This window comes from Diceros bicornis, chromosome 9, assembly GCF_020826845.1.
Source record: "Diceros bicornis minor isolate mBicDic1 chromosome 9, mDicBic1.mat.cur, whole genome shotgun sequence".
NCBI lineage: Eukaryota > Metazoa > Chordata > Mammalia > Perissodactyla > Rhinocerotidae > Diceros > Diceros bicornis.
The window spans coordinates 72,184,933-72,202,937 of record NC_080748.1 but is presented as its reverse complement, the minus strand read 5'-3'; the positions used below and the strand labels follow the sequence as shown (position 1 = coordinate 72,202,937).

Sequence of the window (18,005 nt, the reverse complement as noted above, 5' to 3'; positions counted from 1 at the left end):
AGACAAGTATCATAGCTTACTTATTTGGGGAGTAAACAGTATTTAACACTACTAGCCAACATTTACTAAATGCTCATTTAAAATTTTTGCTGTTGGAGCTTGTACAGGAAGTAATAATACCTTGTATCTGTATAATGCTTTAAACTTTTCTCAAAGTATTTTTACAGCCATCATTTGATTATATCTCCCAACACTCCGAAAGGAAGATGAAGAGGTTGCTGCAGGAAAAGTAGGAGCGAAGCCAGCTGAAGCCCAGGCCTCCCGGGTCAGACAGCATCTTTCCTCCAGGATCTGTCTGAAGCTCACAGAGCTTCCCATCCATTTATTCTGTTGCGGAGGGTAAATTATTTAGGCAGACTGTAGTTAGAAAAGGGAAGGTTGCCTCTGCTTTAATTTTGGTTCAATTCCGCAAACCTTTATTAAGGACCTGCTGTGTGCAAATCATGGTGTGAGGTGCTGAAAGGTGGCAGAATGTGCCACCCCCAAACATGTCGCTTTGCCATAAGGATTATTTTGAAATTAAGGCAATTGAGAAAAGGAAAAGCTCTCTGCCCTCCCCCTATCTGCCTTAAAGGCAGGACATAAACTTGTAAAGGTGTCCCTCCTCCCCTCTCTACCAGGAAGGCCAGAAGTTAATCACCAGAAACTCTAGACCCTAATCAGCCCAGAGATGGCACCAGAGGAACCTACAAAACAAACTTTCCTAATTTGCCCTTTTCTCCCATTAGTTCCCCTATATATCTGCCTTCCCACAATTTGCCCCCCAGAAGCTCAAAGTCCTTTTCCTTTGTCTTCTCACTTCTCTACAAATATATTGTTCTTCTGTTAAGATGCTATATAAGCCCAAGTTCTAACCACCCCTTTGAGTTACTCATCATTGGGTACTCCCATGTGTATGTGTGATGCACATGCTAATAAACTCTGTTTTTCTCTTGTCAATCTGTCCTTTGTCAGTCTAATTTACAGAGCCCCAGTGGAGAACCTAGGACAGTAGAGGAAGAAAAGTTAAGTTTTCCCTCCTCTGCAGTGCCCATAAAAGGTCAGTAACAGACAGAAAAGCATCTTGCTTATCACTATAATCTAGTGGGAGATGAATAAAAAACAACCATCATTTAGTGACAGATTGCTATTAAGTGTCTCCTGGATGGCAAGCCATAGTACTCTGCTGATGACTGGAGCAGATGCGAAGATAACAAGACAGCCCCTGCCTTGGGGAGGTCACTATAAAAAGGTACAAGTAATGCGCTGAGAACGAAAAAGGAAATCAGAGTGGAGGGCTAGAGGAAACCCTTTCAGGGGAGGAGCATTCACCCAGAGAAACAAATAAGGAATGAGAAAGGTATACCAAAATCTCAGGGGCTGTGTGTTCTCATGCTTGCCTCGCCTCTTCCTGAAGAATAGGTTTTTTAAATAAAGCAGTGATTCTCACTTTTTTGGCCCATAGACCTCCATCGTGACGCAAAAACGGATGAACGCCATTCCCTCCCTAATGGTGCTTTTCAGTGTACAATGAAGTTGGGGTGGGAAGGATCTGTTTTGATCATACAGAATCCACAGAGGAGCTGAGAGAGGCAAGTAAGAGGTGAGGGTAAGAAGGGGAAAGACAGGCCAAGGTTGGCTCCCTCCCCAGCCGGCCCCCCTCAGCCAGGTCCAGGGCCAGGGCTTAGGTATCAGGGCCACATGGCACTGGGGCAGCAGCTGGTGTGAGCGGCCTGTGCCTTTCTTGAGCTTTGCCTCATCCTTCCTACAGGCATGTCACTACGTCTGAATTCCCATCTGGGCACAGGCAGGCTTTCTGGTGTGGTTTGAGTCCCAGCAGTGGTAGTGTAACAGCATGGGCCCAGCCACCAGCTAGCAGGACAGGAAGCAACATTTACAGATTAGGGACTTATGGTCCCCTCGCCTATTTTCAGATCTGGCCACTGAGGCAATTTCCTGGCCTGCGTTTGCAATTGGGATGGGTGATGTACACAGTACCTAAGCCCTGTGATCCCTCCTTTTCTTACTCTTGGGAAATGTCCTGGGAAATCAGAGTGATAGCTGAAGCAAGGAACACTGCAATTGAACAACTGGGGGTAAGCACCTCATCCTGCACTGCAGCACTGACTGAGCTCTGGGAATCAAGATACTTCCCAACTGCTCCCATCAGAGGCAATGGCAGAAACAGAAGGTTCATGTAAGTAGAGAAAAACACCTTCCGTCTGCACAAAAAAACAGCCCAAAAGAGGACTGAAGAGGGAAGTGCAGAGATGAAAGAGAAATGAGCTGGCCAGATCAAGAGTGTTCAATTGACAGTTTTATAAAAGATACCTTCATTAAATATCATGTTATACATCTAAAAAGGATATCCTGGATTTCCACACTCAGCACTGCTTTTATGATGTTTGAACAAGATTATGCACATAAAACAAGCAGAGAGCCTAAAAGTTGCAGGTGCACGCCATTTGACCTCTTTAGAACATCTGGAAGTCCTGTAGTCAGCTGGCATCAGATCCATCCATTGTCATCTTTTAATGCAAAGACAACTAAAGGAATGAGCAGACTGAAAATTTCTCCTTGGAGGACCTTATTATAGGATTACAATTTCATGATACTTGGTGTTTTTCTCTGTTTTCTCCCCCTAGTGTTTAGGTTGTCTTCTCTCCTGAAACTGTGTCTAAGTATTACTCTCAGTAATACTGGAAGAAAGAGTCTGAGATTTTTCCTAAGTATTTAGCTTTCTAAAATAGGATGCTAGTGCCAGGTACCGTGGTTGATTCAAAGTAAGTCTCTAATTATTAACAGTGGTCAGTTGGGGGTGAAGGTGATAGAAATCACAAACCACAGCTCGGCACTATGGATTTATTTAAAGGAGCATACAAAGCACACGTGCATAGTGCTGTTACAGATCAGGATAAATTACCCAGGCAGCTCCAATGACGGGAATTATGTCTTTATACTCATTTAAGCATCTTGAAACTTTCTGAAGGGACTTAGGAATCATGAATTTGGCTTATATTAAAAACTGGTTCACTTATTCCTATTTTTAAATATATTTTAATTTTCCTTAAGTCACTAAATATAGACTCTATTCCAAGTAGAACACCACTTCCGTGTGAATTCCTTGTGAATTCCGTCAGAGACAGACATTTAATAAATAGGACCCATTTAGGGTTGAGGTCTTTAAAAGACTCCAAGTCTACTCCAATAATTTTTAACAATTCAGATGTGAGGGCTTTTGTGACCTGGTTCTTTCTCTTCCAGAGACTTTTTCTTCTTCATTCTGTTGAAAGACACGCATAGCCGACTAACTCCACAGTGACTTGAATGCACACCTATCAGCGTGCGTGATCTGGCAAAAACAGACTTATACTATTGAAAGACAGGATTGAGAGAGAGCAATGTAATATCCACTCAAATTTGTTCCAAGGCACACCTCCTGTGTGGGAAACTTCAGCTCTGCCTGCAAGTCTTTCTTCATTTCTGGCAACGCTAAGAAGCTGACTTCAATACCTCACAAGATTATCCAAACTTCAGATGATCTGTTGCAAGTCTTTCTTCTGTTCACAACACCCTCCTGGCCCTAGACCAGATTTACCACTCTGGAGCTGTTACAATTGCCAATGTTTCTTCATTATTCTGAAAGGCTATAAATCTGCTTAGCACCAGACGGATCCATGATCGTCAGTTGAGGACAGAACTTCGTTTATGGATCAGAACATTGTTTTTGGAGCATCTCTCAGATATTCTGCTAGTTGATAAGACTAATCAAAAGCTGCCGGTATGACTTTAATTCATTTATATAAGTGAATAATTGAATGCAAATTTGGCAAACGAGTAATAGCGAAAAAATTTACTTCTATACGGAGACATTAAACTAGATTTAATCACCTAAAATTTTCCATAAAAAGAACCATAAAGATCTAAAGTGTTAAAATGTACTCTGAACTATTGGGTGAAGTTCTTCTCATCCACATGGCTGCGCCTGGGACTCCAGGCTGTTGCTCACGTCTCTCACTTCATCTTGAGAGAGACAGGGCTAGAACAACCCTTGGTGGCCTTAATTCTGATGCATTTCATACTTCACCTCATATTTCAGCCCTGTAACCTTCACAGTAATTCTGAGGGAATGGGTTGAAGAACACCTCTTATTTTCACCTCCTATTTCTGTCTTCCTTGCACCCAAACCCCTGTTATGACTTGACTTGCCATCCACGGGGAGCTGGTGTAGCCTACCCTGGTCACCCCCACAGAAAAGACAGGCCAGGCATTGTGTTGAGTCATCTGTTTGAGGGTGGATGAGAGAGACTCAGCGCTGTTCTCAAGGATCTTAATGTCTAGCGGGGATAGTCAGACATTAAGCAAATAATTATAGCAAAGTGTGATGAAACTCAACAATAGAATCAGAAAAGCATGTTTTTGCAAAGTAAACATAACCTGTTCTCCCAAATCCATATAGACATGGTTCAAGTAAACATCCATGATAACAATAGCTAGTATTCCTGTTGGCTCTCAGGATTTTTGTGTGTGCTAAGGTTTTTTTTTTTTTACACGTTATCATATTCAATCTCCATTACAATCCTGAGAGATATATCTTACTTCCTCATTTTACAAATGAGGAAACTGAAGCTCAGGGAGATTCAATTACTTGCCCCCTATCTCAGCTAAGTAAATGGTAGAACCAGAATTTAAAAACCGTAACTGTGATTCCAAACCCCAAGCTCTTAACCATCACTCCTTCTTCCTTTTATATATAACTTAGCTAAGTAAAGATTTTATTAATATAAAAAAATACAATCAATGCAATGTATTTTTGGTTGTCATTTCAGAAAGATGTGAATTTTCTCTCTTTGGCTCATTAGGTTCTCAGTGGCTCAAGAGCTCTAGGGTGTGGAATGTTCTGTGAATTCCCTCAGGCTGTCTTCTCACCCAGCACAAAAAAAGGTGAGTGTAGTAATTAAAATCAGGGCATGCTGGACTTAAAAAAAAAGAAAATGCAGCTCCTCCAAAAACAAAAACTGTTTAATGAATGAAAAAAACCTCATCCTTTTAAGATCCCCAGAGAAGTGAAGTGGTCTTGCTGAAGGTCACAAAGCTAGGAGCCAGGTCTTTTGACATCCAGGATAGTGTTTTTTTTTGTTTGTTTGTTTTTTTTTGTTTTTTTTGTGTGTGTGTGTGAGGAAGATCAGCCCTGAGCTAACATCCAATGCCAATCCTCCTCTTTTTGCTGAAGAAGATTGGCCCTGGGCTAACATCCGTGCCCATCTTCCTCTACTTTACTTGGGACGCCGCCACAGCACGGCTTGACAAGCGGTGTGTTGGTGCGCGCCCAGGATCCAAACCGGCGAACTCCGAGCCACTGAGGCAGAGCACGCACTTAACCACTGCACTCTGGGCTGGACCCCAGCATAGTGTTTTTTTAAACATATTGTTCTACTCCTCGTTTTAATCAAGAGTGGGAGCAGCCAAAATAAATATTCCAGTTACCTTAAAACAACTAAATATACAGGGGAAAAAAGTTTAAAGTTTAGAAAGTACACCCATATAATATCAGTGTTAACATTTTTTTTTTTTCTGTGAGGAGATCAGCCCTGAGCTAACATCCGCCAATTCTCCTCTTTTTTTTTTTTTTTTTTTTTTTTGCTGAGGAAGACGGCCCTGGGCTAACATCTGTGCCTATCTTCCTCCACTTTATATGGGACGCCACCACAGCATGGCTTACCAAGCAGTGCGTCGGTGCGCGCCCGGGATCCGAACCAGCGAACCCCGGGCCGCCGCAGCGGAGCGCGCGCACTTAACCGCTTGCGCCACCGGGCCGGCCCCTCAGTGTTAACATTTTAAAAATGAATTCCATTGGTATGCCATTCTTGTAAAGATTACTATCTAAAGTAAACTTTCCTCAACTCATAGGCTTACGTAATCCAAGGTCTACGTAACTGCATTAATGAATTTTACATTAAATAAGTAGTCTACAGGCATTACCAACAAACACATTTTCCCCCCAGTACTCAACATTTTGGGGGTCTCAGTTACTAGAAGCGGGCTGTTTAGTGCCCACTGACCTGTTTATCTCCCTGAGGCCAGCTAAGTCTAGTCCCCTTTATGCAATTTGCATCAATTAACAGTGCTCTCACACTGCCTGGAAGATCCCAGAGGATTTCCCACCCAAGGCTTCCCACGAGACTTACAAAATAGTGACCGGTGTCTCCCAAATGGTGGCTAAAATAGAACATGATCATTTAAATAATAAGTTTCTGATTACATATGGAGCCTTCATGGAGAATTCTCCAACTTTTGGGGGGTGCCAATTCTAAGATGCTTGTCTGCGGCTAGTTTAACAACAGACATGCATGCGTTACCTTTCTGTGTGTTATGATTTATCATTAGAGCAGTTTAAAATTCTATAAATTGTATATATTAGTAACAGATAACACTTACTGATCACCTGCCATGTGCCGATGTGGTGGGTGCTTTCTATATGTTATTTTCTTTAATTCTGTTAACATTGAGCAGCAGGAGGCACTACCTCTGTTATCCAGATGAGACAACTGCATCGTCCCTAAGATTACAGAAGAGCCAGGGCCAGGGCCAGGGCCAGGGGCCGAGCAGAGGTCTAAGTCAAAAACCTGCCCCTTAACCTCTCTGCCCCTCCCTCTCTAACCCTGTGTAAAGTGCACAGTGAGGGTCTTTACAGGAGTTCTAATTCTTGCCAATTATTCAGGGAAATTTAAAAAACCATCTACAGTGTAACTTAATATAATATTAGCCAGAGTAAATTACAATTTAAATGGAACATCTCATGTCCCCCAAATGACATAGTTCAATTCAAGCACAAATCTGTTTAGCAACGTCCATGCCATTGATCTCCATTCATGTGGATAATTGGGGGTTTACTGGGCCTTGATTTTAGTGAGAAATAATACGATGAGTCATAAAACTCAAAGTAGGCACAATAACATGTTTACACGAAGACTTGGAAGTCTGAGTAAACTGACACTGCTGAGGGCGCTGTGCTTCAAGATGGGAAATTCCTAAAACCACCAGTGCTGTCCTGAGACTCCCTCGGGCGTGACCAGCACTGCTGAGCACAGGTCAAGAATCTGTGTGTGCAAAGGCAGGTGCGCACATCTGTTTGTGTTGAGGGAAACACATACTGACGGACTTGCAGCAAAAAGGCCTGGGTCAATTAAAAACATAAACTACATTTTACCCAGTCCTCAACAGCCTGCCTGAAAACATTTTAGAATTGAACCAGCTGTTGGGGAAGATGGACGTAGGATGAGTTCTCATGAGGAGAGTCTCAAGAGTCTCTATCCATTTGACAGTTTCATATTGTTGCCTATCTCTAACCTTGCTGTGACTGAGGGGATCAGAAACAAAGAGAAGAAATTACACATGCCTTGTTTCTTTTAAACGGTTTTGTACTAGGCCCCTTTCAAACCTGCCTTCTACTTGAGAGCCAAGCATCTTAGAATTACCTTTCCTACTAGGTCTCCAACATTTCAACATACATTTCTCTACGGCTAATCTTAATATACTGTATAAGGTGATGAACTGCTACATTAATGTACTCTGCTTAAGGGTCAGTACCCTTATAAAAATAATAACATTTATTGATTGCTATGTGCTAGGCACGGTTCTAAACAGTTGAAACGTACTATCTCATTTAATCCTCACCACAACCTCACAGTACCTATTATCCCCATTTTACAGATGAGGAACACAGGACACAGAAAGCGTAAGTAACTTCTTCAAGGTCACACAACTGACAAGTGGCAGGGTTGGGGTTTACTTGCAGGCAGCCTGGATCCACGGTCCTCACTCTTAAACAGTATGTGTATGCTGCCTCCTTTCCCCATTCCTTTAACCAAATCTACACAAGCAGGCTCAGTCTTTCCACTCCAGGAGAAACGCACACAGACACATAGACAGTCATACACCACTGCTGTAAATGTCATGGAGCATGGACTAGCTACAAGAGATTCCAAAATCAGGTCTCTGCTTCGAGATGCTCCTGGTCTGCTTTGGGAGACAGACCAACAAGTAAGTGCTAACTGCCCAGCAGAATTATGACAGAAGCACAGGTGCAACATGAGCACCGAGGAGGGGAGCTCACCCAGAATGCAAGTCCTCCAGGATAAGCAAGGGTTGGCTTAGATGGAAAAGGAGAAGAAAGGGGGCAGTGGTGTAAAAGGTAAGTCACCAGAAAGCATGGCAAACTGGTAGGAATCATGACTTCACGTACTGGTCAGTAAAAACAAAACACAGTTGCCAAACACTTGGTTTCCAAGTAGATTTTTCAGTCATGTTAGCATAACAAAAGCATCAGAGCAATTCTGGTGATCTGAGGTAGCCGGTGCTACCACTGAACAAAGTGAAGAATAATACCTTCTTAATATTTAACACTGAATTCTGTTTTGTTCTTAACACTTGGCTCTTCTGTGGAATCCCTTATCCAAGAATCTATGAGCAGTTTACCAAGATTAATTCATTCTCCAAATAATCTCATGAATGGAGTAAGCTTAAATAAACAAACATCCATAATTTTTTCAATTATGAAAACGACAGAAGAAGGAAGTTAAATATCTTGGCAAGGTCACTTAGTGAGATCAATAATCCTTTCAACTTCACCCAGGAAAATGTGTGTAATCTAGAAATGTGCTTCTTGAATTGTCTATTGTTCATTTAACTTGACAGATAACAAAATGAGAGAATTTATTAGGAAGCAGATGGCTGTTTATTTCTAACTACTAAATAGCCACAATGGTGAAAAGATTTTACCTAAGTAAAGCTTAAATCCTAAAGTAGAAAATAAATATATTCCAAGAATGTAGAGTGCTAGAGATAAATAACTCCATGGTTTTAAAAACTCTGAAAATGGACAAGCCTGGAGGATAATAAGCCCCAAACATGAGACTATCTGAGCCAAAACATGAATGATAAATCTCCTATACTAAAAGAGAATTAATCTAAGATCCTGTTTCCTCAATTAGGGCAATGGGGTCAGTGCTCTAACTGCATGATTTAAAAAGAAGTTTCTTTATGTCAATCAATTCTTACTTGGAACCATTTATTTAAGACAACAAAGCGAGACATTCAGGAAGTTGGTGGTTTGGACAACACAGCAATGGTGGGAATAATGTATTTAAATTTCGACACTCTGGTAGGGTGAATCACAAGGGTTGCCTGTTACCATAAGCGTGCAGGACAGTAGATTTTCTTTGGATTTGGTAGGTTTTGTTTGAATAAAAAGGAGGAAGTTGGTTTGAAACAGCCCAAAGGGAAGAGTTAAGAAATAGTTTTCAAGGCTTTGCAGGAGCCCATACTGGAGTCATAAAACATAATCTCAACTTGAATGAAAGCAAAGAAGCAAAACAAAAGGAAAAAAATGGGGAAATGGCAGAACACAACCACAGTCAGATGAAACTCTCAAGATTGCAATTCTGTCAAATGATTGTAGCCTGGAAGAAAAATCTTCCCGGATAAGTGGTGGGAAAGCGAAGGTTTCAGAATAAACAGCCACCGAACAAAAAGAGTGATACCGTTTGCAGTGCGACTGCCACAAACTTTACTCCAACTGTACAGTAGAAGCCACTCATTATTTTTCTCATCAGTAAGGCACCTACTGAATTCCCTGCACAGAGTAGGAATGTAGCAGGAACTTTGTGAATGAGCTTAGTTCTGTGTTTCTACCTTAGGCAACCCAGGTGGGCCTTATAGAGAGATGTCTTAGAAATCTACAAAGGAGATTCAATTAATATAGTATAGGATTCTTAATAAAAACAAAAGCAGCAACAAAACCAGGTTCTGAGGCCGGAACCGTTTTCCAGTGCATTTTAGGGCTTGGGTGTGGAACAGCAAGCAACCGCCTCTCACTGCCCTTCCTAAGGGCCCAACACACGAGTCCCTGCGTCACAGCCATGACTTCTAGGGATGGAGGGAGAGCCATTATTTGGCGGTAGCTAGTTTTGGGAACATTAATGTATGATGAGGATGGGAAGGGAAGAGTGAGTGTATCTTCTATCTCCATCCTCTCAGAAGCTTCCTCAGTCTGCTGAGACAACAGAAAGCTTTTCCACTAATCCTGAAAGGACTAGCTCTACAGACAAGAGTCTCACTTACCAGGCACGGCGCTGGGCAAATAAGACAGAGATGAAATAAATGTTTTCTGACCTCAAGAACTTACTCTCGTGCAGGTCAATGACGACACCAGAGAAAGTCAGAACCTTCCTGGAGCGGTGCCCCCAAATCCCAGCTCTCCCAGGGCTGGCCCTGCCTTTAGCTTTGATTCTCCACCCTATTCCTCTAAGTTCATGTACAAACTAAATCAGAGGCACCGATGACTAACTTCTAGCAAACGCCAGCTAAGGAAGTGCTATCCCCTAGAATATGCCAAATCTAAATGTTGCTTTAAAGATTATAATATTTTAAGACCCATGAAGCCTGTTTATTTTGTGTTGATAGCCAATGTGAAGCTTATTAATCCTCCTAATTTTCATCTCCTTCTCCTCTACTAGAGGTGTCGATAAAGGGAAAACAGATGAAGCCAAGTTAGTCGATTTGTTGGTTTTTATAGAAGCGAGTTTTATTTAAATGAAGTCTGTGAATTCCTATAGATGTCACATGGCATTTTCATGCCTCTTTTCTAGCATTATGGGTAATTAGAATCTGATCATATTTACAAATCTCAGGCCTTGATAATTCCTTGATCCAGATGGATTTTATGTAAGTCATGGAGGGCCTTTCTTTGTGCAAGGCACTGCTGGGGATACAGATGTGAATCGACTCCGATCTCAAGAAGCTAACGTGTTCTCAATAAGCAGATTTTTTAAAATAAAGTCTATATTTTCTCTAAGGCCTTAGTGTGAAGGGCCTGTTATCTGTAAATATTACCAATTTGTAAGCTGTGTTGTTATTTATAACCCCTAGCTCTTGTGTTTTTAATAAGGTAAATTGGCAAATTGTAGGTGTTCTATTTTTAAGTCACTGCAGAAAAGAGCTAATAAAGACATCTATAAAGATAAGCCACATCTTAAATACCACACACAATTAAAAAGCAATCTTAATAATAGCTAACATAATACAGTAATAGCTAATACAAGGTGTTTGCTCTTTTCTAATCAGTGCTAAGCATAAATATACACACTCTTAATTCTCACAGCAACTCTATGAGAGGGACACTATTATGATCCTGATTTTACAGATGAGACTATAGACACAGAGAGAGAACAGGCATGGAGAGAAAGAGGAATGCTGGGAGGCTATTAGTGGGAATGGGATAGTTCAATGTAGCACCAAGAACGTGGAAAAGAGGAAAACTTCTGAGTCCATAATTACTGAACTGAGTTTAACCAAAATCTGAAAGGAGAACAAGAAATTCCAATGGTACTAAACTGAATTAGGTGACTGAGCATACAGCAAGCACAGAACAAAATCACACAAAGGACGTGTTTAAGTTACCGTGCACACACAACTTAGCCTTGACCTCTTGAGGAAAGAGGAAAATGATTTTTAAGACTCTGACAAAGACATCCTCAATAATTGTCAGGAAAATAAAAACAGTGATGTAGAAAAGATAATCCAGAAAAGTTAGCAATGTCTTTAATAAAATAAACCACGAGAAATACAGCTTTGTTGTATATTTATGATACCAAACCCTGAAATAAAAATGTATCATTTAAATGTAATACTTAAATGAAAAATGATATTTCATTTAATTATCAGTAAAATGTTTCTAATTTTCAGGAGAACAGTCTCAGTTTTGATCTCCATGTTTGGTGTCATGTACACCTGTGCAAATCTCATTATCAAAAATCAGTTAGCAGAAAATTCATAAATCAGAACATATTTTTCTAACACAGTCAGGGGAATAAAAGTTATACTGGGGTCTAAAACAGTCATTTTTGTTTCCCATTTAATAAAATTTAAAATAGTTTTTTAAAACATACAAAAGAAATTCCCTTAATGAAAAATATATGTAGCATACTGTCACAAAAATTATGAAATAGAATATTAGAAATCATGCATTTTAGAGTAAGTGTGCCTGGTTTGAACCCTAGTTCAATCAGCCTACTAGTCTAGTTCAAGTTCCCCTGGACACCTTACTTGACCTCTTTTCTCAATTTTAAAAAAGGTAGTATCAAGGAAACCTATTTTATGAGGCTGTTGTAAGAATAAAATAAATAATATTTGCTGTGCTCTGCTTGGTACATGCTAGGGACTCAACATGTGTTACCTAATATTTTCATTATATTTTGTTATATAAACATTTACTATTTATACATAAAAGATACTAAAGACAAAACTAGAAAATCGATTTCCTGAAGATTCCTAAATCCACTGGAAAAAAAGTAATGCATACCTGATCAGCTATTTTAGTAACTACTTTAAAAAAAATCCTATAACATTTGACCTGAAGACTGAAAGAGAATCCCCAGCCTGGTTGATAGCAATACACATGCATACACATGTGGCTTTCTACAGAGGTATGTGGGTATATTCTCATGAAAGACAAAATATTTGATATATTATTATTTCTAATGTGGTCTCCCTGGGGTTTTCCCAATGCAAAAAAAGTAAGCCTAGGGAAACTATAAAAAGCAATAGCCCGTAGTTTAAAAAACAGCAACAACAAACAAACTGATGTGTAAATGCCAAAGCATTCACCTGCAACTGAGACCGGTCACATCTGGTTGTCTGGGACACTCCTAGAGCATTTTTAAAAACCCTCCATCATGTACAGTTTCTTTATAAAGGTTTATTAGGTGGAGCTTGTTAAGGCCATAGTTAACAGAAAAATTTAAAAGACTAATTAATAAAATCGGCCCAGAGATTAGCAACTGGCAAATATCATTTTAGATGGACAACAATCAAGGCAAGCTTTTAATTTTCTGTTGTCACACTTCATCATTCTTTCCTCCCCACCTTACATCTCTCTTTCACTTGACTTCAATTTTATGATGTACAGTAGATGAAGTTTAGAGTTCTAAATCCTTTGCCTTGAGCTATTTGGAGACAAGACACTATGTTACCCTAATGCAGTAATTAAATGCATCTTTTGCCAATGTAGCACATATATGTTTACTCTTGAATGATGTCATCAAATACCATTTATCACTATGTCTCACTTTCATAAGCCATGTAAGAACTTATGTATCTTAATTTAGAATATTTATATACATTTCCTGTGAGCTAGAAACAGACAGACTGAGGAGAGTACTTACTTTTGTTCAACAAAGAGAGGATCAAAGAATTCTGTTGTGATTTTGTTTGCATACAGAGAACAACCTGTCATTGAGCACAGCCCTAGAAAGTATCAGAGGGAAAGTGCTATGGTTAGTGTCATGTTATTAACATCGTGAAGTACCTTGTTTGGAAGAAAGTTATTATTTACCTGACAGTATGAATACAATCCCCGCCAAACAAGCAATTTTCGCTTTGGCTTTATCTGAGCCTCCGACTTTGGTACACTTCATTCCAACGAGGGCAAATATGGAACCAAAAAAGCCCAGGCTGACAGCAGCAATCATAAGTCCTCTACATGCCTGGATATAACCTGCAATTACAGAAGGTCATTTACATCAACACAAAACATGTGCCTGTCCAGAAAGAAATCCTCATTTTCCACTGTCCTTCTGAATGACTGTTCTGGTTTCTGAAGAAATAACCATAATGGTTAAAACACAAGGTAAAGCAAGCAAGTTCATCTATATGGTGAGCCTGTTCTATACTTTAGCCTCTTCTATACACTTTAAAGTTTAGTGTATGCCTAATCCTCAGGATAGACCTCTGAGTGTAATTATTCCTATATTCACAGATGAGGCAACTGAGGATATATAATACGCCAGAGATGAGACAGTAGGAGGAAAAAATGGATTCCATCCAGATCTGACTACAAAATCCACGCAACACTGCCTTTCACTGTGAGAAACATTCTCTGCCACTCTCTCTCTGACTTCCTTGCATGTTGGACCCTCATGTTTTAATGGTTTTGACATTACAAAATTTATAATTGGGCAGCAGGGCCTCCCAAAGAGTCAAACTTTCTGATATTAATGAAAGCTTATAGATGAGACCAACTGGAATATCATCATGAACCATGAGGAGTCTAAATCAAGAAATACTTTAATAACATTTTATTATTTTATGGGCACATATAATAAAATTAGGTTTAAAAAAGCATTGGTTGTTTACTAGAATAATTTTTATAATTATGAAATTAACTGTTTGCATATAAACAGAAGCTTTCAAAGCACCCTAAAAGCCTGTTCTGTTGTTTTGTTTGATCATTCCTCCTGTACCTTTCATTTTCTTAGTCACATATTTTATTTGCACAGCCCGGGTGATGGTAAACTTCAGCCTGGCTTTTGTCCAGACACTTAACAAATTTTAAATCAATAAGATTTAAACTAACAAACATTTACTATATAAGATCATTTTCATTTCAGTCTGAAACAGTGCCATATTTCAATCTGAAATAGTGATGGTACATACTAGGTGTAAGTAAATATTTGTTAAGCAAATGAACATACATGAACATCAAGTTTACATTCGGAATTAAATGTTTTAATTTCAAAAAGACTCATAAATGCTAAGATATAGCAACTGATGTATTCAGGCAAAGCCTACAATTAAAATAATTCTATGATTATGATAATCATAAATTCAGGAAACAATGCTGGCAGGTAGCCTCCAGTCCATGTTTCTTTGGGAAAGAATGAACTTTTAAGGTTTAATCATATTTCTCAGATCCATTTTGAAGAGTACACAGAAGATGCTCTATTTAATTGTAATAAATTTACACCCCCACAAATTCAGAATGCAATGACAATGATCTTCTACTGTATAGTGTAAACTATTTCCAGACAGAAAGTAATTTCACTGACGGTGAAGCTATCAAAAACAAAAGAAACTTATTTTTAGCAAAACAGGATAATGGAGGCTTATTTTGGTAGCAATAATCATGCTGCAGGGCTATCTGGGTCTCTGCGGCCAAATACTGACTCAGGTAGCTCTCGTTTAAATCTCAACCCTCAAGTCCCCCAGCCAGAACCCAGGGAGCAGGGAGAAGCACAGACAGAGAGAGGAGCCTGTTAGTTCCTTGCAAGATTAGAGAGTCTACCAGGATAACCACAACTGGCTCATCATTTACCAGCAGAGCTACTGGGACAGTGTGGTTTCATCATTTTTTGAAATTTATTTTAATCTATGGTTTTGAGGTGTTTTAGCTGACTCTGACTGCCATCACTAAACAGACAAGACAGTGTGTGTGTGATGTTACCTCTATAATATATGTGTAAAAAAAAAAAAAAAAAACTAGGAAACCTTATCATGGACCATAACTTGCATTTACTTTAGCAATCTTATAGGTTTTATGGACAGATAATGCAAGGACCTGGCAAAAGGTTAAATCCTACAATCCGATCATTTAGAACACAGAATGCATCTTCCCAGATGGTACACAGTGGTGGGAATCCCAGGCCGATGCATTCAATCCTTAATATGCCTGGAAAAATAACAGTAGTCTTTAAACTTTATTTAACCACTACTCATAATATTTTTCTGAGCTTCTTATTCAGTTCTCCTGTCTCAGCCCTCGTACCGGCAGCAGGACAGGTCTCTTGGCACAAGTCCAAGAGGAGAGATGGCGCGAGCAGGTTCTGATGTGGTCAGGTCCTTGCTCAGTACCACCCAAAAACATGATTTGGAGGGGAAGGTACCTCTCTCTGGCAGAAGAACAGTAGCAATAACTTACTAATGTCACATGCACGAAAGAAGGCACCTTACCAGCACAATCATTGGCTAGATTTTCTGAAACAGGGAGCAAAGAGCAAGGATTGGGGTTCCTGGAGATAAACTCCCCTGCCACCCCTAAATGGAATCGAGTTGTGAGCAAGCCTGAGGTTTGCAAATTAGGGGCTACCAGTCCTTAAAACACGCACAGACTCAGGGCTTAGGTGACTTCCAACAAACCCTTCCAGAGTTTATCTTTTGCAAGGCAGACCTCTACAACTTTGCTTTTTAACAGTTCCGGAGGGCAAAACTTATAAGTAACACCATCAAGTGAAGTAGCAGTAAAACCTAGTCAAGGAGGCCATTATTTCTGACAGGTCTAATTTACTGACACCGTTAATAGCCAATTAACACATTAAAGTGCTGAGGCATGAACATATTTACTCAGAAGTTCTCTGAAGTATAATTTATAGTTAATTCTCTTGGAAGAAATGGCAAACATTCTCACTAACGAAAATAGATGGCATATATTACAAACAACCTGGCTGAAAATGATTCTCAGCCGAAGTTCAAGTGGTGCTTTGAAAGGAATATGGGTTAGCAATAAACAGAAATCACTAGCTCATTCAACCGTGAAATTTTCAATTAGTAAAATACAGTGACTTTAATGAATTCTGTTGGAGGAAACGCTCACGGTGTCCCTTAAAAGTTAAGTGTTTTCCAAATGATGTGTACCTTATTTTCCATTTCAAACCAGCTAAAATGGAAACATCCACTTGGTGGAGACAGTTCACTTGTAGCACATGTGCTAGTTGCTGGATTGAAAGAGGAAAAGTGCTTATCTTATGCTAGTAATTTTGTATACTTTTTGCAAAGCCTTGGAAGGAAAAGCAGTCCCCATGCAGGCATGAACTTTGCATTTCAGCTCTGGTTCTTCTGTTTACCTGCTGGCTTCTATTTACACTCAGCACCCAATGCTCTTCATGGAGCAATGATTTCTCCCTCTTGTCCCTTGTCCCCCAACTGTCCTATAGAAGGAAGCATAGCTATCTGGCATGCTGTCTCAGGACGGTCACTGTCAATCCCATATTCCTGAATGTAAACCACAGAAACAAGAGCCTGCCTGCTCAAAGCACCTACCTGGATGCGTGCTTCGCAGAGCATAGGAAATTCATTCTAGCTAACCAACAGCGTCCCAGCTACTCATTTTACACAACAGGACAAAGACCTGGGTGTCACCCACGTAAAGCCAGACATGTATTTCTCTTCTACCCAGGTTCCATCAAACACCATGGTGAGCAACAGTTTGCTTTTCGTGGCTAGCACCATCTTAGGGGAATTAAATCTTGTCTTTTATTTACTCAGCTACGCAAATAAAAACTTGCAGTTCAGTAATAAAAGAAAAATAAAACACCTCAAAACTAGAAATAATGTAAATGACTCTCCTTAAGTTTCTGCCAGGATCCAGCTAGTCATGTGCTGTAAAATCCTGGAAGAAACGAGCCTAGAACTTGAGCAATCATTGTGACTGGGTTGACATCCACTGTTCTCTTGAAACGAAAACAGAGCCAGTGAACATGTACCTGTTGCTATACTGCAATGCAATATTAAGCCTGATTAGGAAGAACAATGTAGAAAACAATGCACAAAAGAACTCCACGAGGGAGACCAGAGCACAGCCAAGGGAGGCACGCACACAGAACCTGTGAGGCTCGCGCACAAGCCTCTCGCGAGCCAGCATTCCCCACCGTCTGTGGCACATGCAAGGGCTATTTATTCTCCTAAAACTTGGAGGAAGCGTTAAAGCCCAGGCAGACAAGTTTGTAGAGCATGGGGGAAAAGGGGGTAGGAAAATACTGCCTGCAATATGTTTCCTTTTCTCCTGACCACTTTCAAAAGAACTAACGAACTGGCTAAAGGGAATTCAGAGCAAGCGGATTTCGCTGTGACAAGTCAATGATAGCATTTTAATCAGAATCCAGCTCTTCTGGGGAGTGCTGGGTGGGGGAGACAAGACCCCGCTGCATGACTCCGTGTCCTACCAGTCCCCGAGAGATGGGGGTCCCACAGCCCTGCCCTCGACTCTCAGGACGGCAAAGCTGCTTCCCTTCACGTCCGACGCCTGAGAGTCACCCACCGACCCAGGCCTGTCTGCATGTCCCCCACCCCCCGGGGTCCCGGGATCGGACAGGTGTCCCCGTGGGACAGACGTCCGGGGGCGACGGGCACCGGGGAGCCCCGGCTCCCTCGGGCCCTGGGGAGACAGCGGGGCCGGGCCTCGGGGGAGTCCGGCC

General features: G+C 40.6%; 1 protein-coding gene across 2 annotated transcripts in view; it reads right to left on the bottom strand.

The window, feature by feature from the left end:
* The window catches only part of CLDN10 (claudin 10), a 100,329-nt gene that overhangs the window by 1,073 nt on the left and 81,251 nt on the right, over nt 1-18,005 (bottom strand). For both annotated transcript variants that reach the window (XM_058548385.1, XM_058548384.1), the window contains exons 2-3: nt 13,373-13,534; nt 13,203-13,284 (exon numbers count right to left, since the gene is read on the bottom strand). In XM_058548385.1, coding sequence (XP_058404368.1) covers nt 13,203-13,284; nt 13,373-13,534 — 244 coding nt within the window. The remainder of the gene's footprint in view (nt 1-13,202; nt 13,285-13,372; nt 13,535-18,005) is intronic.